At 43.9% G+C, this 26543-nt stretch overlaps 1 protein-coding gene across 1 annotated transcript in view; it reads right to left on the reverse strand.

Moving 5' to 3' along the window:
* col22a1 (collagen, type XXII, alpha 1) overlaps window positions 1–26543 on the reverse strand; it is a 256846-nt gene that overhangs the window by 167965 nt on the left and 62338 nt on the right. The window contains exon 4 of the mRNA XM_059988289.1: window positions 9015–9089. Within this exon, the coding sequence (XP_059844272.1) occupies window positions 9015–9089 (75 nt within the window). The remainder of the gene's footprint in view (window positions 1–9014; window positions 9090–26543) is intronic.

Raw genomic sequence — 26543 nt, forward strand, 5'->3', positions numbered from 1 at the left:
CTTTACGGCCTCGCTTTAAAGCCTTCCTGATCCCGCCCTCCCCGGGTGGGAATACTGTAGGGGGCGCATATTCACAGTCCTGTCCCATTCGCGGGCTTTTCCTCTTGCTGGTGAAGCAGACTTGGCGCCCTCTTTGGAACTGGCCTCAGTGCCAGTGCGCGCCACTTTGTGAGCCGGTTCGAGTGCACTGGGAAGTGGATCGCCACAGTTGCCGGGACGATGGGACGGGGATGGGACGGGGTGACGTCACAGAGTAGGGTCCTCTCACCTGGGCCTATGGGGAGGTCCTGGAGCTGCAAACCGGAGACTGCGGTTCTGTAACTAGGGATCTCCTCGTCTGCCCACTGCGCCTCTGCCAGTGCTTCATAGTCTACCCCCTGGGACAGGGCTAGGATGTTAGGGCGGGAGAGGGTGTCCGCCACGACATTGTCCTTTCCCGAGACATGCCAGACATCCGTCGTGTATTTGGAGATGTAGGACAGATGTCGCTGCTGGCGGGACGACCAGGGATTGGATGCCTTTGTGAACACAAAGTTAAGTGGTTTGTGGTCCGTGAACGCAGTGAAGGGCCTACCTTCCAAGAAGTACCTGAAATGCCGGATTACCAGGTATAGCGCCAACAGTTCCCAGTCGAAAGCACTGTATTTGAGCTTGGGTGGTCGTAGGTGTTTGCTGAAAAATGCCAGGGGTTGCCAGCGACCCACGATGAGTTGTTCCAGCACCCCACTGACTGCCGTGTTAGATGCGTCAACTGTGAGGCCGGTAGGGACGTCCGTTCTGGGGTGCACTAGCATCGCGGCGTTTGCTAAGGCCTCTTTCGTTTTAATGAAAGCGGCAGCAGACTCCTCATCCCAGGTAATGTCCTTGCCCTTACCTGACATCAGGACGAACAGGGGGCGCATGATTCGAGCAGCTGAAGGGAGGAAGCAGTGGTAGAAATTTACCATACTCATGAATTCCTGAAGGCCTTTGATTGTGGTGGGTCGGGGGAAATGGTGGACAGCGTCTACCTTAGCGGGCAGAGGGGTTTCCCCGTCTTTAGTAATCCTGTGGCCCAGGAAGTCGATGGTGTTGAGCCTGAACTGGCATTTGGCCGGGTTGATTGTCAGGCCGTATCCACTCCATCGGGCATAGAGTTGACGGAGGTGGGACAGATGCTCTTGACGACTGCTGCTGTCTATGAAGATGTCGTCCATATAGATGAAAGCGAAGTCCAGTTCACGTCCCACCGCGTCCATTAACTGCTGGAATGTCTGTGCGGCATTCTTTAGGCCGATCAGCATGCGGAGCAACTCAAAAAGGCCGAAAGGGGTGATGAGTGCCATTTTGGGGACGTCGTCTGGATGCATCGGGATTTGATGGTATCCCCGGATGAGGTCTACTTTGGAGAAGATCCGTGTGCCGTGCAGGTTTGCTGTAAAGTCCTGAGTGTGTGGCACAGAGTAGTGGTCCGGTGTGGTAGCCTCGTTCAGCCTGCGGTAGTCGCCGCACGGTCTCCAGCCTCCTGTTGCTTTGGGCACCATGTGCAGGGGGGAGGCCCATGGGCTGTCGGACCGCCGGATGATCCCCAATTCCTCCATCCTCTTGAACTCCTCCTTCGCCAGTCGGAGCTTGTCCGGGGGAAGCTGCTGAGCCCAGGCGTGGAGGGGTGGTCCCTGTGTCGGGATGTGGTGTTGTACGCCATGTCTGAGCATGGCTGCCGTGAACTGCGGTGCCAGAACCGATGGGAAATCTGCCAGGACTCTGGTGAAGTCGTTGTGGGACAGCGTGATGGAGTAAGTGTGGGGCCAGCAACTGGGCTTCACCCAGGGAGAACGTCTGAAAGGTCTCGGCGTGGACCAGTCTCTTCCAGGGCAGGTTGACTAGTAAGCTGTGAGCCTGCAAAAAATCCGTACCCAGGAGCGGTTGGGCTATGGTGGCCAGTGTGAGTCCCACGTGAACTGGCTGGAGCCGAATTGTAGCCGCACCGTACCGGTGCCATAGGTCCTTACTGTGCTACCGTTCACGGCCCTCAGGGTGGGACCCGGTGCCCTGTTGTGAGTGTCATAACTTGTCGGAGGTAAGACGCTGATCTCGGCTCTGGTGTCGACCAAAAAGCGGCGTCCCGACCTCTTGTCCCACACATACAGGAGGCTATCCCGATGGGCAGCCGCTGTAGCCATCAGCGGCGGCTGGCCCTGGCGTTTCCCGGAAACTTGCAGGGCGGGCTACAGCGGCAGGCTTCTGCGCCCCACCGCTGGTGGTAGAAGCACCATTGTTTGTTGGCCTCCTCACCCTTGCCTCTGGGGTTAGCGGGCTCTGCAGCTGGGCCTGGTCCGATCTGCTGCTGGGAGCGTGGACTGGTGATCTGTGTGACGGACGCCCCACTCTCCTTCTTGGCGTTCCACAGCAAGTCCGCCCGGGTTGCCACCTTCCGGGGGTTGCTGAAATCCGCGTTGGACAGCAGCAGGCGGATGTTCTCAGTCAGCTGCTCCAGGAATGCCTGCTCAAACATGAGGCAGGGCTTGTGACCTCCAGCCAGGGACAGCATCTCGTTCATCAAAGCCGATGGCGATCTGTCTCCCAAACCATCCAGGTGCAGTAAGCGGGCAGCTCGCTCACGCTGTGAGAGTCCAAAAGTCCTTATGAGCAAGGCTTTGAATTCTGTGTATTTGCCGTCCACTTGGGGAGACTGTATGAACTCCTCAACCTGGACGGCTGTCTCCTGGTCGAGGGAGCTCACCACGTTGTAGTAACGTGTGTCATCTGAGGTTATCTGCCGAACGTGGACTTGGGCTTCTGCTTGCTGGAACCAGAGGTGAGGTCGCAGCATCCAGAAGCTTGGCAGTTTTAACGAAACTGCATGAACAGATGCTGTGTCGTTCATCTTCGGCCCAAATATCGTTTGGGCCATCAGGGTCACCAATTGTAGCGGTGTGCTACACACAGCGCTGCAATGAACGACACGTAGTTGGTGAGTGGCAGTTGCAAACAAGATTTATTGAAACTTTGCGGCCTCGCTTTAAAGCTTTCCTGATGTAGTAATGCTGTCGGGGGCACGTATTCACAGTCCCATCCCGTGCGTGGGCTTTTCCCCTTGCTGGTGAAGCAGACTTGGCGCCCTCTTTGGAACCGGCCTCAATGCTGGTGCGCATCACTTTGTGAGCCGGTTCGAGTGCGCTGGGAAGTGGGTCGCCACAGTATGGTGTTTTACATTTAACAAAACCTGTAACACATTTTATTGAACTCCATAACCTACACAATAAAAGTGTGCTAAAAATCTTTACATTCTAATGTCATGACATCAAACCAGCAACGCAGTGTCGGTGGTTGTGAATTATGTACATTTCTCCCAATTACGTTACCCTACACAGGGCCCCTCAGAATCCATGAAAACAACCATTGTGAGCCTGTTCAGAGCTCAGTCCAGCCACCCGGCTCGGATACAGAGTTCTGTTGGGTGACGGAACCGCAGGTGCCTCTGGATTGTCCAGAGGTGTATTGACACACTCATGGTCATGTTGTGAATCCAGGGGAATGGCAGCGGAACACTCCAAAGCATGGTGGGCCGGTTTGAGATGATCTACCAAAATATGTTCAGGTTTACCCCTTTTATCGATGATTAAAGACTTTTCTCCCCATTCCATAATGCAGAATGAGCCATCATAATGGGGCCTTGGAAGATGTCGGTGGGCATCATGGCAGACAAAAATAAATGAGGTGGAATATAGGTCAACAGGGCCCCAAGAGTGCTGTACCCCATGATGGGAGGTAGGAATAGATGGCAGATGGAGTTCAATATAGACATGTGTGAGGTATTGCACTTTGGAAGGACAAACCAAGGTAGAACATACAAGGTAAATGGTAGAGCACTGAGGAGTGCAACAGAACAAGAAGGATCTGGGAATACAGATACACAATTCCCTATAAGTGGCATCACAGGTAGATAGGGTCCATAAAGAGAGCTTTTGGTACATTGGCCATTATGAATCAAGATATTGAGTATAAGAGTTGGAATGTTATGGTGAGGTTGTATAAGACACTGGTGAGGCTGAATTTGGAGTATTGTGTGCAGTTTTGGTCACCTAATTGCAAGAAGGATATTAATAAGGTTGAAAGAGAAGGTTTACAGGGACGTTGCCAAGGCTTGAGAAACTGAGTAACAGAGAAAGTTTGCGTAGGTTAGGACTTTATTCCCTGGAGCGTAGAAGAATGAGGGAAGACTTGATAGAGGTATATAAAATTATGATGGGTATAGATAGAGTGAATGCAAGCCGGCTTTTTCCACTGAGACTAGGGGAGAAAAAGTCCAGAGGACATGGGTTAAGGGTGAAAGGGGAAAAATTTATAGGGAACATTGGGGGGGGGGCGGGCTTCTTCACACAGAGAGTGGTGGGAGTGTGGAATGAGCTGCCAGATGAAGTGGTAAATGTGGGCTCACTTTTAACATTTAAGAAAAGCTTGGACAGGTACATGGACAAGAGGTGTATGGAGGGATATGCTCCAGGTGCAGGTCAGTGGGACTAGGCAGAAAAATAGTTTGGCACGGCCAAGAAGGGCCAAAAGGCCTGTTTCTGTGCTGTAATGTTCTATGGTTCTTATAGGTGAAAAGGTATTGAATTTACTGAGGAGGGTGGAACGCTATTGAGAGGTCAATCAGACAGTCGTGACATCAGGAATTATATCATCTGGTACTCTTAATAGCTGCTCTTATGCCAACACAGCCATAGATGACTGTAGGTCCTCCTTTGGAGCAATTCTGAGCCTCATCAGGGCCCATGGGAGCTGATCATGCCAACACTCATCGGTCATGGAGGTCCTCAGAACAGTCTTTAAGGAGCAATGAAGCTGCTCACATAGGCTATCGGGTTGCGGGTGACAAGCTGTGGTGCAATATATCCTAACACCGAGATTCTGCACCATCACAGCCCAGCGTCCAGAAATTAATTACGGAACTATCAGATGGGGTGCCAAACCGACGTGCTGATAAACGCCAAGCCACATCTGTGGCCATTGTCGATGATAGAAGGACGACCTCTGGCCACCTGGTGGTATATGCCTGAAACTGCAGGGCGGGGGAAGAGGACCAACAAGGTCCACATTGACATGGTTAAACCTTCGCTCAAAGACGTGAAAAGGTGCTAATGGTGCCTGAACGCGAAGGTTAATTTTTGCCAGCTGGCACTCCACACAGACTGCAGTCCACTCATGCACATCCTTTCTGAGACTGTGCCAAACAAGCTTCAGTGCACCTTGTTTCTGTGAGGCCTTCTAGCCCAGATGTGAGAAGCCATGTATGGAGACAGAAACAGTCCACCTCCAATTTGCGGGCACAGTGGGGCAAGGGTGACCGGTTGAGACATCGCACAGGAGAGAAACTGTGGCCTTCACAAACTTAATGTCAGCCAACCGTAGGCCCATGTCAGCCATTTTGGGAATGTCCTCCGAGCACACAGGCACCTTAACTAGATTGACTTTGGAAAAAATTAAGGTGTGGGACTGGGTAACGATTGGGACTGATGGCCTCGATAAAACGTCAGTCATCAACACACGAGCAGCAACCACAATCAGACTGAGGGACCACATGAAGGGGTGAAGCCCAAGGGCTATTCCACCAGCGAACTGTGCCAGGTCTTTCCACGTTGACAAACAGCCATCGCAGTTGCCAGCTTTTCTGGGTCCAGTCCACGCACACAGGATTGGACTGGTGGGCCAATTGCAGAAGTGTGCTGCTCAACCCCATGTTTTGAGACTGTAGCGGAGAATGTGGGCTTAGTGAGGTTTCGGAGCTTGGCCAGCATTCGAGTAAACTCACATGTGGTGATTCATGCGTTCGACAGAGTCGTTGTTGTTACCAGGAAAGCAGGGTGATGACACTGATATCCACAAGTCAAGTCTAGTCAACTTTTATTGTCATTTCGACCATAATTGCTGGTATAGTGCATAGTTAAAATGAGACAACGTTTTTCAGGACCATGGTGTTACAGGATACAGTACAAAAAACTAGACTGAACTACATAATAATAATAAAAAAAACACAGAGAAAGCTACACTAGACTACAGACCTGCACTGGACACAAGCTGGCAGTTCTTAAGATCGACGATCTTGGGTATACAGGAAACCTGTGCCCAGCAGAAATCTAGCCACTTTAGCCAGGATAAAGTCCCATGTGTAACATCGCCCACTGAAGCAGAGTGTTCCCGATGTGTCCCGTAAGTCTGGATCATGCTGCTGGTGGTGGGCTCCAGCGAGGTTTTGTTACTCTGTGTCTTCTCATCAATAGGCGATGCTGGCAGCATATTCGCATGAGCACCTGTGTCACTCAGGAAACGTCGCCCTGTACAGGTATTCGTAATGAACAGTAGACAACCCTGGCAGCTGGAACCCATGGTGTTCACAGAACTCCGATGTCCTGATGCGCTGGCACTGTCAAAGCTGCTTAGCTGTTGGCACTTCCTAGCGTTTGTACCAAAACAAGCACAGTAAAAGCATAGTCTCAGCATTGTCTGTTTCACAGCTGCAAGCATCCTTATGTTGGGGGCTTTGCAAATCAGGCTTATTGAGTTAGAGAAAGGAGGAGGAATGATGCACCTCTGCCTAACTGAGTGTAGACTATCAGCTATCTTAGCAAGCTCCCTGTAGTCCTTCTCAGGTGCAGTAGAGAGGGTCACTTGAACTGGATCAGGTATTTGCTGAATGAAGACTTCTTTAAGAATAAACCAAGGATGGTGATTTCCCAGGGGAGACTACAAGTGGTCCATTATCTCCAAAGACTTACTATCACTGAAACTGGATAATGAGAGCAACTGTTTGGCACGCTCAGACTCTGAAATGTCTGTAAAAAGTGAGTTTTCGGTATTTATCGTGTTCAGGTGGGTGTCAAGCAGACTCGCCATTGTTGCAGCCATGGAATTGCTGAGCAACACTACTATATAGAAATATTTGGTGTTGTCGGCGGAGATTTCTCCAAGTGTGGACTGGGCTTCTGTTTGTACAAACCAAGTGACAGCATTTTGCTCCCAAACCTCTGGCAATTTCAAAGCAACTGCTTTGGCCGACGTATTCAATAACTCCAGACTTGTGGTCACCAATGTAGGTTTCCGCAAATAAAACAAAGTGAGACATTTTACGTTTAACTAAACACATAACACATCTTACTGAACTCCAAAACCTACACAATAAAAATACACTAAAATTCTTTTACGAACTAATGTCATCATGTCAGACCAGCCTCTTAAAGTGAAACCCCAGCTCAAGTGGTTGTGAATTATGTACATTTCTCCCAATTTTGTTACCCTACGCCACTTTAAACACAGAAATTAAATATGAGAGAATAATAGAATAATGTTCTAGGCATAAAATCATGATTTCACAAAGCTTTGTCCAATTTCACTTCTTTCAAGCCCTTGTGCTAATGGAACCTTGTATCTTCGGTGGACGAACAAATGGCATGAAAAGAGATGCTATGGGTCTACTCTACCTGCTCTGGGATTCCGGTCTATACATTCAACTTGGTTCAGAGTTATGTTCCTTGCTTTTATTGATTGTGTCTTTTCCCCCCTCTTTCTCCACGCATTGATGTTAGTCTTTTCTATTAATTGGGTTCATTCGGGTTTCTTGTTTTGTGGCTGCCTGTAAGCGGACGAATCTCAAAATATACATACTTTGATAACAAACATATTTTGAATCCTTTGAACTTAATTGCAACTCATTAGATAGGATCTCATATGGCAAGCCCACCACTGGGGAAACAATCTGGTGAATCTTTTCTGTTCTCTCCTTCTATTGCAAAGTAAGGAAGGTCTGACATGAGGACAGCACTTCAAATACAATGAGACAAATGGATTTAGTCTTATTATTGAATTTTGTATTATATGCTTTACTAAGAAACCCAAATACATGGAACTTTAATGTTAATTTTATTTACTTTTTTATTGATTACTTTTCACCCAGAATCAGATATTACTTCATTGAAAATCAAAATGGATTCTATATGACCTACTCTTTCTTCTACTTCTAAAGTCCTTTGACAACTCTACAAATGTGGACATGTATTTTTGATGTCACATAATCAATATAATTCATTGTTGGTCATGTCAAAATTAAGATTGACCATGGTGCATTCTGACGTCCAAAATGGTTTAACTACTTCAGCGACACTCACATTATGTCCCATGTTTGGATAATGGACATTCACCCTTACAAACTTCAAAACTCAGAATGAATTTCACTCTTATCGGATTTATGTGGAAAAGATCAAGAGAGAGACATATTTTAATCAATATTTATATTAATTACTTAACAGTCTGGGGCAGTAAGATTTGGATATGATGTCACCGCGTTGATTGAGTCTGCAGTCATAGCCAAGTCCCCCCTATGCCACTCCCTCACCAGTCTGATGACATGTGATTAGATATCCAGGAGTGAAGCACTTTGATTTGCAAAACTTTTTCACTGATGTGCTGTTTTGTTGGGAACCACAGTAACCATGGCTCGCTTTACACTGGCACTTTAAAGTTATCCCTTAGTCATTACTGCATTTCCACAAGGCCACCACACTTTAACTCATTGCCACTGCCATGGAGCCCTTTCTATACTATCTTTCTCCCTTGAACTCTGATCATCAAATCTCATCCTTTTTCACTGATATGTTGAATATAGGACTTTGGGACTAGCTCGGTGGGCACTGGGATTGGCATGGACTCTTTAGGCTAGTGAAATTGTATCCATGCTGTGTTGCTCTGTGACCCTATGCCCAGTCTCTAAACCCTTTCCTAAGCTATGAGCCTCTTCCATCCCAAGCCTCATGTTAGTCTCAACTATTAAGTAACAGCAGTGAATTATCGCTGATAAAAGTGTTAATATGAGGGAAAAGCATTCCATAAGAATGCATTTAAATTTATAACATACTACTCAATGGGTTTAGGGGATTCATGTTTAGGAAAATCATGATACTCATCACAATTTTCTAGGAATGCAGTACACCCCTAATGCCGTGGTTACCTGTATGTTCCCTGCAATCAGATCCACTTACCTGGGACATTAGAGGAGGCCTTCTTTGCTACGTTGTAGTGATTCCCCTCCAATCTAACATTAGGGCATAAAACATCTGTTAAAAAAAAATACAAATGTTACTCAAAATGTATTCTATGACACTGAAAAGTTAAAAAACTTCAAATGCTAGAATTCTGAAATAGAAATAGAAAGTACAGAAAGTGCTGAATACACTCAACCCATCAGGTAGCATCTAAAGTGATAAATATTTTAGATTCTATCTGATTTTTTAAAAACTGCTTCCTGAAAGTCATTCCTGCCTGTGGCCGTCAAACTTTACAACTCCTCCCTTGGAGTGTCAGACACCATGAGCCAATTGGCTTGTCCTGGACTTATTTCCACTTGGAATAATTTACTTATTATTATTTAATTATTTATGGTTTTATATTGCTATATTTCTATACTATTCTTGGTTGGTGCGACTGTAATGAAACCCAGTTTCCCTTAGGATCAATAAAGTATGTCTGTCTGAAAATCAAATTTACAATTTTATAATGTCAAGGATACTATATCTCATAGTGTATGGTATATAATTATCTTCCAAATTAATGCTTTAACTGATCTGTTACCTTAAGACTGCAAGCTCAGAATTCAAGTAATTTTTAGTTGTAGATCTAGAAAGGTTGCATATTGAGCTATATGCTGCAACTTCCATTACACAGTCACCAATTCTATCCCTTTTCATAGTCATATTCTTAGTTTCAATCAGGCCATTTCCAGTCTTAGCCCCTTATTAGATCCTGTAATGAGCCTTAGTCTTCATATCTGCTCCATCATCACCATCATCATAGCTACCAATTTTTACCTCTTGACAAAGCTCAACTATCTCCATACCTTCTGCAGTTACAATGATCACTTTTTCAAGCTGTGACATTCATATTGCCCTCAGCGGTTCCTCTAATTTTGAACCTCCATCAAATTCATATTAAATTCTTTGTATCTTAAGTGGAACTGAATCACATTTAGTGAGCTCATTGATCTATCGGCTCACAGTTCAACCATATCTCAGTTTTTAAAGTGTTTTTAGATCTCTTTTTGGTAACCTCTAATCATCTTTGACCTTCGTTCTCCAATTCCTATGATTTATATGCTCCCAATTTTCATTGATCTGACAGCCTGGACCTAAGCTTTTGAATTATTTCCCCAAAATCCTACAATGATTTACACCTCTCTGAGCTGAAGCTTTCAGCTTCTCTTTGACCACTGATATTTGTGGTATATAGACATGTTATTGATGAAAATGTAATCTGTCCGATTAGTAGAAGCACAAGAGACTTGCTGATGCTGGGACCTCAATAATATCTAATACAACTCAAACCTAACCTTTGTATTGTATTCAGAGTCTATTCTTTAAAAGGAAGTGGGTCATCTGCCTTCTTTACTGCTTTGTCTACCTGTGTCACCATTTACAGGGAACTATATATTTGTAGCTCTAGTTTTCTCTGTTCTACAAATCTCTCCATGCTCCTGCTGGTCAATGTGTAAGTACCACCCTGGTATAACTTCCAAACTGCACTGGTTCAAGACTTGCCCGAGTTGACTTACATCTTCCATTCCTTTATCCATTTGCCCAGTGATCAAGGTTCTGTTGTAACCTTAAGTCAACTTTTTCTTGTATACCACACCCACCAATTTTGGCATCATCTGCAAGCTTACTAATCAAACTATCTGCATTCTCATCTAAATCATTCAAGCAAAATGCCATACAACAAAGGATCGGGCACAAATCTCTGCCACACTGGTCACTGGCCTCCAATCTAAAAATCAATTCTTCACTAACTCTGACTCCTTCCACCAAGCCAATTTTGTATCCTTTCGGTGTTCTCACCCTTGATCTAACCTGCTGAACCAGCCTAAAATGAGGGACCTTGTCAAAAGCCTAGATGTTAATGTCAAATAACTGAGGACATAGCATTAAGATGACAGGGAAAATTTTAAAGGAGATTTGTAGGGCAGGTTTTTTTCAAAGAGGATGGGTGATGTATGGAAAATGCTGCTGAGGGAACGGTAGAAGCGTTTAGTTTGGCACATAAGAAGGGATATCAACATTATGCAAGCAAATGGGACTGGCATCGGCATCATGATTGGCACAAACATCGTGTGCTGAATGGCCATTTCCTGTCTTGTACTGTTCTATGTTCTATGTCTTCAGTCATCTGATGTAATGTCTCCTTTTCTGATTAAAATTTTTAAATTCTGTTTAAGAATACTCCTGTGAGCTGACCTGTGATCTATTACTACACCAAGGCCACTGAATAAATGGAACATTTTCTTATTAGCCTGTTATTAAGCTATAAAACCAGGAAAGTTAAAGGATTCGGAATTACAGTGACAAAGCACATAACCACACTGGTAACAGCCTCTGGCAAATGGGATCAACAGGTACTTACACCCCAAGCTCAAAAATATGGAGGAACACAGATAAAATGCTGGGGGAACTCAGCAGGGCAGACAGCATCAATGGAGTCTTGACCCCCAAAATGGTGAACAGTTTTTTCTGTCCATATGGTAGATGCCCCTGAGTTTTTCCAGCATTTTGAGTGTGTTACTCTGGATTTCCTGCATCTGCAGCATTGCTTGTGTTGAAGGATATGAGGTATATCTTTTCACAAATATCACAAGCAATTTAGGTCTCCTTTGCAAATGCAAGGTGATAACTACTCGTGTTCATGGATCTGCAATGCCAACAGTTCTTGGAACCTGTGTTTTATTAGGATCAAACAAAAATTCAAGCACTTATACTTTGTATTTTCTGGTGAAAGAGTTAATGACTTCTTGTTCCATTGCACAGCATGCCCTTTCCTGCATAACATCACTGCAGTCAGAATAACTCTCCAAATACTGCTCAAGATTGACCCAGGACAGATGGAGAGGTCAAACTGTTGACAGTAATGACAGCCCAAACAAAATGTCCCCTTGTCTGTGTTTGAAATTTGAGGATGAGGATGTTCCGGAGGTGAAACAATGGTACTGTAGGATACTGTAGATGCACTTTGATAAATCGGAACACTGCTGACTGCCCTTTGGAAATTCTCGAGAAGTGTGCTGAATTATAAAAAGAATGCAGCTGTCATTTGTAAATAGTAGACTGACTCAGTACACCATATCAAATATTGGATTTAACTCATAGTTCTCTAAATAATCTGTTAAATATAAATCCACCATTTAGTCGATACTTTATCACCAACTTGGCTGTCAGCCTGCATTTTGTGATTATAAATGACCAATTTATCAGCAATGAGATCTTCTAACAGCTGCCAATCCCAGTGTAACATTAATTAAGGCAACATTAAATCTTCATCTCCCCAGCTTTTACCAACTAATAGTAAGCCATCAAGTGATATATAATAGGCAAATTACAACAATATTTATTGATGGAAATGAACAGAATCCTGCTCTTTGGAGGAATCAGACGTGGAGGCAATGTGGCTGAGACTATCAGAGTTTATCCATTCAGAAATGAATGTAAAATGAATGAATGCAGGCATTCACAAGTATCATGGGAGTTGATTCCATATACATATGCTCACAATTGGGTGTGACAGATTGGGAAATAGTAGAACTCTAGCCCAAATGACTGGAAAACCTTTGGGTACAGGTTTGGAAGCACTTTAGTTCCATTCACAAAATGTTTTCTGAGGGGCATTATGTAAACCATGAGGGTACCACATCCAACTGACAATTGGACATCATTGAACACGAGTGGACTCAATGAACGTTGGAACCATGCTGCTGAGCCCTGTAAATAATGAGCACTTGATCACCTTAGACTCCAGCAGAGCAAAGTGTAGGGTGCAGTGCTGGATATGCATCATTGCTACAGGCCTTATTTGTAGGAACAGATTTGCATGATTTTGTCATGAAGTCATTCAGCATGGAAGAAGGCTCCTTAGTCCAACTTGTCCAGGCCAATCAAGTTGCCTATCTGAACTCATTCCATTCGCTTGCCTTTGGCCCATATTGATTTCCTATCATTGTACCTGTCCAAATGTTATTTAAATGTCATAATTGCAAAGGCCTCTATCACTCCTTCTGGCAGTTCATTCCATATACTCACTACTTTCTGTTTGTAAAAGTTACCACTGAGGTATCTTTTTAATCCTTCTCCTCTCATTTTAAACCTATGCTCTCCAGTTTTGGACTCGCCAGCCCTGGGGAAAAGACCGCAGCTATTTGCCTTCGGTATGTCTCCTGTGGTTTTATAAGCTGCTACTTAGACCCCTGTGTTCTAGAAAAAGAATGACCTAGCCTGTCCACCAGTCCTCACAACTGAAATCTCCAGTCTTTGTAAAAGTCTCATAAAACCTTTCTTACACCCTTTCCAGACTTGACAGATACAGTAGATTTTAAGTAAAATTAAAGTTGCAATGCCTCCACTCTCACCAGATAAAGCATATTAAAAGGCTCTGTACTGAATCATTCAGTGCCTATAACTTACAAACTCATGTAACTAAGCCAAAGTCATTGGGGATGTTGGACAGAAATGCTTTGTTCTTTCCTCAGTTAATTGAGTCTTAGCCTTGTTAAAATGCTCATTCACTTCATCTTACTTCTCAATAGAATCTGTGGGCAGGTGATGTCCCACCATGCTGGCAACTCACTTTTACAAGAAGTCATTACTTATATGAGAAGGATGGAATACTATAGTATTCTGGCTTTGGTCGGACCCCACAGAACTGAACACCAGCAGGTTCTGATTGAAGAATGGAGCAATAAATAAGCTTATGTAATACCTCTTTCTCATGGACTAGATTTGAAACAGAAGTATTTAGCTAGGTGTATACTGCTACTACTGGTGTGTATCACAATGATTTCTAAACCAGAGTGTGCTGCTGAACAGAAGTCATTGGGTATGTGAACAGGCCATGTGATTTAATGAGGCAGCAAATTAATTGTTCCAATAATAATCGATTTGTATAGACTGGAATGAAATTTTAAAATTCAATCTCTTGTTATTCTGTTTGAAGTTATTAAGGCGATGATGTAATAGTTATAGTGAAGCTAACTGAAAGCTACTGACTGATGCGATACAGGTCTCATGTAATTTTAGATATCAGCCTGTGTGGGGGCCAGAGGTTCTGTTTGATTTATTTCTATTCTCACAATGGCAGTTAAGTTGGAAGATGCAGACGAAGACTGTTTAGTTTGATTAAATTACGCCAAGCTCTCAACATGTACCAGACAAATTAGCTATAATGGTTCCAATAATGTCCCAAATATAACGGCATCTCTGTGTGTAGAAAAGAACATGAATGGTTAAATGAAGACCCACTGGATGAATAAACACCATGATTTTAAGGGGAGGTAGCTAATCTGGGATAACTGAGAGAGAGCTGGATCCATTTCTATTGAGGTGAAGACCACAGTGATTGGGAGATCATGAAGAAGCATTTGACTTTGTTTTAGGGAAGATGGTATATAAAATGCAGATCACCAGGTCATGTGGGAAGCAAAGGCTCAGGATAGAACACATATGTGGGCTTTAGATTGATTGGAGGTGCTATATGAGGTTCATTCTTAACATTGTTACATATTGTCCAGATTAATTCAGCTGAACTAGTAACAGGCACAATATCACTGGCTTCAGGACCACTTGGCAAGATAAAGGACATGTAGTATCTCAGCTGCGGTGAATGGTCCTGATCAATGTCCAAGCATTTTCTACTGAGGTGCCAATACTGACACAAACCTGAAAATACCAATAAAATCAATGAATAAATGCAGGCCAGGTAGCATCTCTGGGAAGAGAATCAGAGTTAACATTACAGATCTGAGACATACTCTATTTACTTTACTCAAATTCTCCCTGATCTGATCAATGTTCTAAGGACACTCTGGTCTTATTGCATATTATAAATAACAAGTAGTAGCTTTGGCTTAAAATGTCTTGTTTTCATTTGATTAATCTGATTAATTTTCTAACTCCAAATCTATGTAGCTTACGCATTGTAATATCATATGAAACTTAAAGTTCAAAGTAAATTATTATCAGAATACCTACACGTCAGCACACACAACCCTGAGATTCTCCAAAAATTCAACATCAGTGAACAGCATTGATCACAGAGGACATATTTAAATTGTTCCAAATAAGAAAAGGATGTCAAGTGGAATTAATAAAACTGTTACCAGAGGATTTGGAGAGTACAATGAAGTAGAGTAGTAAATGGATGTGTTTCTCAGAATGTATAAAGCAACATGGTGAGTGTAAATAGGTATGCACCATTACTTACAGCATTATTGCTCATAGTGTATGTAATATCGTGCACATATGTACAGTCTAAAAAAGAACTTTAAATACACCAGAAATCTGTCAGAAGTCAGCATGTTTCCCATATATTACTCTGCAAACTCTCCATGTCACTTCACACAAGAACCCCCATGACGACATACACTACAAAGTTTATGAAGAAGGATTGATAAAGAATTGGAACTTCTCAAAGTAGAAAGCACTACATCCTTGCAGCAGTGAGGCGCTTCACCGCAACTTCAACATGCAGACTAGAAGCAAAAGTGCTCAGACTTGGATTTGAGCACAGGATTTGAAACGGCTGCTGTAGGAGATCACTCAGTTAAACTATGCAGCTGTTAAAATGAGAACAGTACAAAATCGAACTGCAGACACAATCCAGCAACATTAGAAGTCTTGGAGACTGTGATAAGTCTTGGGAGCTTTTTCATTCTTAGGTAGTATGAATTATGGTTCCTTATAGCAAACAAAGTTGAGGTCAAAGTGGTGTCAACTTAAAGTGTAGCCATAAGGAATCTTGCTTATAGAAATAGACTCAGATAAGAGTACCAATTTAATGGATCTCCTGGCACCACACATGTCAAAACTGGTCTTCTTTTATACAGTGAAAGAGATTACAAAATCATTTGAATTCACCACCCACAGCAATTACATTTGGTCGTAAATTCAAGGCCAGATACAAAAGGTCAGGTGAGCCCATTGGGAATTATATAGCAGTACTGAAGAATTTACAGCATTGTCATTTTGGTATCTTCCTGAGCAGAATGTTCGGGGTGTGATTTAATGAAGAAGCTGAATTGATAAAAATGACTTATTCAATTGTTCAAGATGCCTGTAATGTAACCACAGTGAAGGAGATGATTTCTAGAATGACCACAGATTGTTGATAAATGAATACACCAGTGGGAATTTCTTGTAATGAAACTACAACATGACAAAATGTTAGCTCCATCATTGGACTATCCCACTTACTTATACAAGTTTTGTGGAAAAACTGAGACAGGTGGGGAAAACTACTATGGTTTCAAAAGCAATCATCCATGACAATTATGTCAATTTAGAAGTGAAGTCTGACTATGAAAGTGCACGTTGCTTCAGTATAAAAGGTTGTACTCAATACAGCAAGCCAGATACATTCTCAGTACAAGAGAAACACAGATGACAGAATATTTGTTTAACATTGAAGCTACTGAATAGTCTTAGGAAGACAGTTTAAGCTGCACACAATGCTTAACAAATGTGGTTATCAAATTTCACGATATTTGCCAGTGATATTAGGTCTGGTCTGATTCTGGCAATCAAAATCAAACAGAATCAAGATCAGATTTATTATCACTACCTCACATTAAATTTTTTGTTTTGTGGCAGCAATTCAGTGTAAAGACATAAATATTATAATAAGCCCAAATAAATTAAATTGTGCCTGAAAAGGGATTATATAGCTCTCGTGTTTAAGGATAATGACAATAATAGAAATGTAGTACTTTTAACATTGACATGAATTGAATGAGTATATTAATATGAGCATTGATAGAGCTGACAATTGTGTAACTATGAACAGAGATTCAGTCATAATGTCAGAAATAACAACTAGCAGGAAGCAAGACTGCATTGTCCCAAGGGTGCTATAGATGGTGGTACTACCAAGTCCTAAAGAAGCTGGTGGAGATCCTGGAGACCTGGTTAAGGTTTTTACTGCTATGCTGCAATTACTTTATTTTAGCAGTTTTGTAAAAGCAATGTGTTCTGCTTTTGAGTGTTTGGCTTTGGCCAAAAAAAAAGAGGCTGTGATGTTCAAATTGGTAATGTTGAGTCTGCTAATCAAGATGACGGAATTGAGAGAAAGTTTGAGAAAGCAGGGTGTAGAGAGATTTGTGATGGACAATGTGGTTCATGGATTTTTTTTGGTGAGAGCTATGGAGAGGACGTTGGGGGGTGGTGGTGGTGATGGATGAGGATGTTGTGGGAAGGAGCATCTCTGTTGTACAAAGTGCTTTGTGCAGAAGAATGGCTCCAAGGAGGAAGGGTCAACATACCCAGGAGAGAGAACCTATTTGTTCAAAATGGATTTTGAGCGAAGTTCGGAATGTGGTGTGTGCTTTCATGCAGACCATGAGTCCAAAGTGTGAATAAAAGGTCAACCTCAACATGAGCTCCAATGATCTGCACATTTAGACTAGTTTACGTATAATGGGTTTTTTTATTTCCCTCCTTTCTTTTTCCTGCCAACTGTTCAATAAAGCTGAAATTTGTAAATACACTTTATTTAAAACTTTATGTGGTGTATGATCTGTCATTTTATGCCAACTAGCAATTGTGTATGGGTAGTACTTACACAGCATTCGCTCAAGTTGAGGTTTCTTTGACTGGACTATCATGACTTCCCTGTTTGGCTGATCCCAAATCATACCAACCCTAGACATATATTGTCTGTGAAAAGTGGCTTTCTTACCACTGAATACTATGGCTGTTATCATGGCTGGAAACAAGCCAAGTTTCCATACAAACCTGGTGGGGGAGTTTCATTATGGGGGTGCCTGAAGTTTTTCTGAATGCTGTGTAATTGAATCACACCAGCCCAGATTTCCTATGGTCCCCATAATAAATTACTTTAGTTACTTTCCCCGACACTAGTTTAAACACAAGCTTACACACAGAAACCGCTTAATCAATTCTTAACAGCTATTACACAGCATTCAGCTTTTAAAGCTTGTGTTTTGAGTGGGGTGAATGTCTGAACTCCCTATTAACGGGTGTCCAGAGAGCCGAGTTCCATAAAGGGTTTGGGGGAAGTTACGCTGATTTGTGGCATTTTGACCAATTGGCTAGTAAGGATGTTGTGCTATTCCAGAAGACGTGACAGAAGACATGCCTCCTGATAGGATGGGAGACCCTGAAGAGGTGGGGCTAAGGGCAGTCCATAATTTTAGAGAAGGGTGGCATGTAGCTGAGGTCGACGACTTTAAATGTAAGTTGTTCTCGTTTCTGTGAAGGGAGGGAAAAGAGTTGTCTGACATGAAAGTCTAATGGGTCCTTCAGCAGTTGATTTAAATTTGGAACTCCTCAGTTTCGACTTCTCTCTGAATGGCTCACTCCACCTGTGTCGATTCTGCAAAGTATCAGCACAATACATCCCTTAAAGTCACTTTGCTTTTGCTTGCCTCTTCATTGCTTGCAGTGACAATTTACTACAACTTACTTCCGAAAAAAAAGTGTTATTAATAAAGATTTTAGTCAAATTTCTTGCCTTTTGAACTACCAGTGAGTTGTCACATGTATTCAGTGGCACTATCTTAAACCAAGTCCAGAGTGTGTGGGGATACTTTCTACTTGTCTAGATGCAAGAAGCTCAACAGCATACACAACACTGTAACAGCTCCTTGGTAGACACCCATCCAGACACACAGAAGCAGCAGTTTGTACCATCTACAAGATGCACAGCGACAACTCATCACAAACCTTTAGCCAGCACCATTGAAACCTGTGACCTCTAAGACATTCAGTATTCTGTAGATATAGGCCATATTCAGCTTCTGAATTGGCAACGTATTGAAAAACCACATTAACCAAATAGTTCCCACAGCCCACACTTCCTGTTTCTACCTCCTACCTAAGACTCACAAACCTGCCTGTCCAGGCAGACCCATTGTCTCTGCTTGCTCCTGCCCCACTGAACTCATTTCTGCCTATCTCGACTCTGTTTTATCTCCCCTTGTTCAATCCCTTCCCACCTATGTCTGTGATACTTCCCATGTATGGTGAACTACGTACACCTGTCTGGACACCCCCCCCCCCCACTGAGACTGCTCCTGAGGCTCCTCCCACGGACCCCAATATAAAGACGATTTTGGAGACACAGCCCCGGCCTCAGTCTCCAGGATGTTGTGTGGTAGTCACTTGCTGCTTGTTCCTCCTTCCAGCCAATAAAAGCCTATATCTCACCTCACATCTCTGAGGGTTATTGATGGTGCATCACCATGCTTCACATCTCTTCAAAGATTTCAAGTTCCCTGGCCCCCACCGCCTCATTTTCACCATGGACGTCCAGTCCCTATATACCTCTATCCCCCACCAGGCCTCCAAGCTCTCTGTTTCTTCTTGGATTCCAGACCCAGCCAGTCACCTTCTACCACCACCCTTCTCCGCCTCGCAGAATTGGACCTCACCCTTAACAATTTCTCCTTTGGCTCCTCCCACTTCCTCCAAACTAAAGGAATGGATCCTAGCTACACCTGCCTTTTTGTCGGCCATGTGGAGCAATCTATGTTCCAAGCCTACACCAGTATCTGTCCTCCTCTTTTCTTATGTTATATCGACGACTGCATCGGTGTTGCTTCCTGCACACTTGCTGAGCTCGTCGACTTCATTAACTTCGCCTCCAACTTTCACCCCACCCTCAAATTCACCTGGTCTATTTCCGACACCTCCCTCCCTTTTCTAGATCTTTCTGTTTCTATCTCTGGAGACAGCCTATCCACCGATGTCTACTACAAACCTACAGACTCCCACAGCTACCTAGCCTACTCCTCCTCCCACCCTGTCTCCTGCAAAAATGCTATCCCTTTCTCTCAATTCCTCCGCCACATCTGCTCTCAGGATGAAGCCTTTCATTCTAAGACAAAGGAGACGCCTTCCTTTTTTAAAGAAGGGGGCTTCCCTTCATCCACTATCAACCCTGCACTACATCACATCTCCCATATTTCACATACCTCTGCCCTCACCCCATCCCCCTGCCAGCCCACCAGGGATAGAGTCCCCTGGTCCTCACCTATCACCCTACCAGCCTACATATCCAACGTATAATCCTCTGTAACTTCCACCACCCCCTACGGGATCCCACCACCAGCCACATCTTCCCCTCCCCCCACTCTCGGCTTTCCGCAGGGATCGCTCCCTACGTGACTCCCATGTCGATTCATTCCCCCCCATCCCTCCCCACTGCCCTCCAGGCACTTATCCCTGCAAACGGAAGACATGCTACACCTGCCCCCACACTTCTTCCCTCACCACCATCCCAGGCCCCAGACAGTCCTTTCAGGTGAGGCACCACTTCACCTGCGAGTCAACTGGGGTGATATACTGTATCTGGTGCTCCCAATGTGGCCATTTATACATTGGGGAGACCCATCGCAGACTGGGAGACCGTTTCACCGAACATCGGCGCTCAGTTCTCCAGCAATGGCGGGATCTCCCTGTGGCCACACACTTCAATTCCACAGACCACTCCCACTCCGACATGTCTGTCCATGACCTCCTCTACCGTCAAGATGAGGCCACACACAGGTCGATGGAGCAATACCTTATCTCCCACCTAGGGAGCCTCCTACCTGCCGGCATGAACATCCAACTCACAGACCTCCGTTGATACCCCTGCCCCCCCCCCCACTTACCCCATCCCTATCTATAATTTCCCCCAGCCTGACCCTCCCCCCACTTCTTATTCCCCCTCCACCATCCCATGTTACTTCACTCCTGATGAAGGGTTTCGGCCCGAAACGTCGTTATTACCTCCTCCCATAGATGCTGTCTGGTCTGCTGAGTTCTGCCAGCATTTTGTGTTTTTAACCAAATATCCTTTTTTTATATGAACACACTGCAAATGAATCCAAATTGTCTCAATTCCAAATGAACATCAAAATTCTAAGTTAGGTCTGGCTAAATATTCCTAGTCTCAGCATTATTTTCCATGTACATTTAGATAGTATGACTAAGAGTAGGTTGTTAATGCTTGTGGCCTGGGTGAATTCCTTCAGCAGCATAATTTGGTAGATTTGTAAGGAATTTAGGAGTCTAGAACAATTATTTTGCAATCAGTATACACACATAAAGTACATATCTCATTTTCAACAATCCCATTTCACCAGCATTCCTGCTCTCTCTAGTCACAACTTAATTCTGAAGGTCCTAATGAAGATTATTGTTCATCTTATGAACAACAACTGTTTTCCAACAACTTCCCCAAATCTTCTGGAAGATTTCATAACAGCAAGTGCTACAGAGTCAACTTATGATGGAAGTCACAATTTAATACAATCTTTCTAGAGAAGACAGTTTCTGGTCACCATGGTACAAAGAAAGTAGGCATGGGAAAGATGCTAGAAATCTAGAATATCACTCAAGATGCTGGAGGAATTCAGCAGGACAGGTAATATTTATGAAGGGAAATGGATAGTTGATGTTTTGAGTCAAGACCTTTCATCAGGACGAGAAAGAAAGAGGGAAGATTGCCTGTAAAAACAGGCAGAAGGAGAATGAAGAGCTAGAGATGGTGGATGGTAGATACATCCAGGTAAGGGGGGTAAGTGGGGAATGGGGGAATGGGAATGAGAAAAGCTTAGAGGTGATTGGTGGAAGTGACAATGAGGTGAAGAAGATGAAATCTTATAGGAGAGGACAGTGAGTCATGCAGAAAAAAGGAGATGAGGAGGGGAACTGGAAGGAACAAAGAAAAGAAGACCATATTAAATATTGTAAAAATCAGACTTGAGGCATAAGCCAGCCTGAATATGCTGAAACAAAATTCAGATGACAAGAATCTTTAAAGCAACTAAGATATTCCTTTAGAGTTGTAGATTTAAGCAAATGAGAAAATATACATTAAAAAAAAACAATTTTCTGAAATTCCAGTAACTATTTTGCTTAGTCCCTCTACTGTTGACAAAAACAGCAGAAGGATTATATGAGGAAAAACTAAAAGAAAACAATCATTTCTGAGAGAGATTTTAAAGGGGATAATTTGTTAACTCAAACAAGATATTACTGAACATAAATAAGATGGAGTGGAAATTACAAGAGTCGTTGAGCAGGTGAGGAATAAGGAATGTGTGCTTCAATGATTGCCAGGATATTTGAAAGCCTTTCTGATAATCCCTCCAATATTTCTGACATAGAACATAGAACAGTGCAGTACAGGCCCTTTGAACCATGATATTTGGCCTACCTGTTAACTCAGTCCAACCCTTCCTTCCACATATCCCTCCATTTTTCTTTCATCCAAGTGCCTATTTAAGAGTTTCTTAAATGCCCCTTATGTATCTGCCTCTATCATCACCCCTGGAGCGCATTTATCACACCCTATGTTAAAAATTGATGTTGGACATTCCCCTACACTTTACCCAAATGACTTCAAGATTATGCCACCTGGTATTAGTCAGTCCAACCCTGTGAAGAAGTCTCTGGCTATCCACTCTACCTATACCTCTTATCATCTAATGCACTTCAACCAAGTCCCTGCTCATTTTCATTTGCTCCAAAGTGAAAAGCTCTATCTTGCTCACCTATCCTCATAACACTCATTATCTCATCCAGACAGCATCCTGGTAAATCTTCTCTGCATCCTCTTTAAAGTTTCTACATCCTTTCCATTATGAGGTGACCAGAACTGAACACAATACTCTAAATGTGGTCTTACAAGAGTTTTATAGAGCTGCAACATTATTTCACCACTCTTGAACTCAATCCCCTGACTAATGAAGGACAACATACTATATGCCTTTTTAACCACACTATCAACTTATGTGGTAACTTTGAGGGAGCTGTGGACATGGACCCAATGATCACTCTATTCCACCACACCGCTAATAATCCAACAATTAACCCTGTACTTGGTCTTCAAGTTCAACCTTCCAAAGTGTACCACTTCAGACTTTTCCAGATCAAACTCTATCTGCCACTTCTCAACCCAGCTCTACATCCTATCAATATCCTGTGGATTACCTATGACAACCTTCTACTCTGTCTACACCACCACCAATCTTCCTGACATCTGCAAATTTACTAACTCACCCTTTCACTTAATCATGCAAATCATTTATAATTAAAGAACAGGGTTTTCAGAATAGATCACTGATCATGGACCTCCAGGCAGAGTCCTTTCCATCCATTACTACTCTGTCTTCCGCAGGCAAACCAATTCGGAATCCATGCAGCCTAGTCTCTCCGTGCTTCCAGACTTTCTGAATCCTGATGTCATGATAGAGTTACTTTATTTGGAATATTTGACAGAATGGGTACACTAATCCTACTAAAAGTTTAGTTGTCAGGAGATTATCGGAAGGGCTTTTGAGAAGGAGAAACACCGAGGTCTCCATCACTGATGCAAGGGTGCCTATATTGATCTTATTTGCTTCCACAAATAGGTCAATTTTCTAAGGACATCAGGAATGAGCTCAGTGAGATAAATGAGCAAAGATTCTCTTTTTGGTTGAGTGAGCCCTATTTGCCAAGAAACTGGAAGAATTTCCTGCTCCTTTTCAAACAATAAAAAGGGGTTGTTAATGTCTTCCTGAAGCAGACAATTAGTAAGGCCTCAGGGAAAGATATGAGTTCCAACAATGCAACAATCCCTAAAAATTGCACTGTGAAGCAGATTAAATGAGATATATGAGAAGACCAAGAGTGTGGCCCAACCTTTTAACCACATGAAACAAAGTCCAGATGAAGTGATGTAAAAATTAATCTGGAGAAGTAAATTAGCCTATCTTAAAGCAAATTCAGATGATGATATGAATCAGCAAAGCAACCAAGACTCCCTTCAGAGCTGTAGACTGAAGTAAATTAGAAAACAATGATCAAAGTCAAAAAATGATAGAAGTTGGAAATCTAAAAAAATTCGCTGATTCGTTGAACATTTCCAACATCCTCGTTTGATCATAACTAGTAAGGCACTGAACAATACTTGATTAATTTTATTTGTACTTACTGACAGGAAACTAATAGGGTGAACCACACTGAATATTACTCTTCATTGCTTTCAATATGTAGCAAAATTAGTTAGGGAAAAACACAGTTCCATTGCTTTTGGGTCAAGTTAGAGTTGTAGCAACTGTAATGTTAATAAGAATGTTTCTAAGTTTTATGACCAGCTAGTATGTTTTCAACATACACTGAACTTTATTTTAAGTATAGTATCATTTAACTGAAGAATATGGAAGAGATTCAGACCACAGAGGATGCCAACTTTCTCTATTTCTGTCTCTTAGAGCAAGAAGTCTTTAATTTTTCAGCTGTTAAGAAGAAAGGGGAACAGAGTTACATCATCCTACAATTTCAAGTACTTTATGGCAAAAGAAACTGGGCTAATGCAAGCCATGCCTAGCTATATGCAAGAACAGGTTGCACACTACTTTATCAGATTGAGATTCATTGTTCCATCAGTTTGTTCAACTACTCCCACTCTTTTCTCCATGGTATCTTTGGCTTCCTTTTGTTGTATTTTTTCCCCATGGTTTAGCCCTCATTCTTCACTCCCCCAGTAATGCCATATTTCTGGCCTATTGTTAAAGACATTTCCCTCTGCTTTGAAAAGGAATCGCTGCAGATGCTGGAAATAATAAAAAAAAACTGAAGATGACACCGGAAACATTTGGTACACAATGTACTGTAGCATCTGCCTCTCTCTCTGGAGAAGGCAGGCTAGTTGGACTTTAGTTATGTAGATGAGTGGTAGAATCTGAGGGCAGATGATAGGAACAAGAGGAGAACAGAAGGGTTTAGTATACATGGGTGTTTGATGGCTTACATTGATGGTGAGCTGAAAGGACTATTTCTGTATAATTCTGTGTGTCTGTGAAATATTCCTGACCTGCATAGCTTTTTTCACTATTCTTTGTTTTTATCCCTGTCTGTTTTTCCTCCATCTCCCATCAGATCCTGCTGAGGTCACCTTACACATCATACATATTTACTCCCATTTCTATTTTCCTGCTGTAACGATGTGCTACACACAGCGCTGAAATAACGACACGCAGTCGGTAAGTCGTTTCGAGACTAGTTTATTCAAACTTCGCGGTGCTGGCATTTAAATCCCTAGCGCCCGCCCTCTCCGGGCAGAAATTACTTCAGAGGTGCATTACCAAAGTCTCCCCCCGCGCACTGGCTATTTGTGAGTCAGTTCGCCTGCACAGAAAGTGGGTTGCCACATAACCCCGCCCCCCAGAACTGGCGATACACCCCCCCAATGTCCACAGTCTGGATCAGCCTCTGTTTGGGAGGTCGGCGTCTGCGCCGCGGTGCCTGAACCTCGACCGGCTGCGCCAAGTCCACATGGGCTGGTTTGAGTCAGTCCACCGTGAAAACCTCCTCTCTCCCCCCAATGTCCAGAACGTACATGGACCTGTTGTTGTTGATCACCTTGAATGGCCCCTCGTACGGCTGCTGTAGCTGTGCTCGGTGTCCGCCCCTTCGTACAAACACAAACTTACAGTTCTGCAAGTCTTTGGGTACATGGGTTGGGGTCCGTCCGTGCTGGGAAGTTGGTACGGAGGCCAGGTTGCCGAGCCTTTCACGTAGTCTGTCCAAGACTGCTGCGGGTTCTTCCTCTTGCCCCCTTGGGGCTGGTATGAACTCTCCCAGGACGGCCAGGGGTGCGCCGTACACCAACTCAGCCGACGAGGCATGCAGATCCTCTTTGGGCGCTGTACAAATTCCAAGCAGGACTCAGGGAAAATCGTCTACCCAGTTAGGTCCTCTCAGGAGGGCCATGAGAGCCGACTTCAAGTGACGGTGGAAGCATTCCACCAGTCCGTTTGACTGTGGGTGGTAGGCAGTTGTGTGGTGCAGCTGCATTCCCAACAGGCTGGCCACAGCCAACCACAGGCTGGAGGTGAACTCTGTCTGAGGTAATGTGGGCCGGTACCCTGAAGCGTGCTACCCAGGTAGCAATCAGTGCTTGGGTGCAGGAATCGGCAGATGTGTTGGTGAGCGGGACTGCCTCTGGCCAACTCGTGAACCGGTCTACCATAGTTAGGAGGTACCGCGCTCCTCGGGACACTGGTAGGGGGCCCACGATATCCACGTGAATGTGGCCGAACCTCCGGTGGGTGGGTTCAAACTGCTGCGGCGGGGCTTTAGTGTGCTGCTGCACCTTGGCTGTTTGGGACTGTGCACACGTTCTGGCCCATTCACTGACCTGCTTGCGAAGTCCGTGCCACGCGAACTTGCTGGAGACCAGCCGGACGGTTGTCCTGATAGATGGGTGCGCCAAACCATGTGTGGAGTTGAAAACTCGCCGCCTCCAGGCTGCCAGAACGATGGGGTGAGGTTGGCCAGTAGCCACGTCGCACAGGAGGGTCCTATCACCTGGGCCTACGAGAAAGTCCTGCAGCTGCATAGTCCATCCCCAGGGACAGGGCCCGGAGAGTGCGTCCGACACGATGTTGTCCTTTCCCGAGACATGCTGGATGTCCGTCGTGTACTCAGAGATGTAGGACAGATGTCGCTGCTGGCAAGCCGACCAGGAATCGGACACCTTCGTGAAAG

This window comes from Hypanus sabinus, chromosome 1 (genome assembly GCF_030144855.1).
Source record: "Hypanus sabinus isolate sHypSab1 chromosome 1, sHypSab1.hap1, whole genome shotgun sequence".
Lineage (NCBI taxonomy): Eukaryota > Metazoa > Chordata > Chondrichthyes > Myliobatiformes > Dasyatidae > Hypanus > Hypanus sabinus.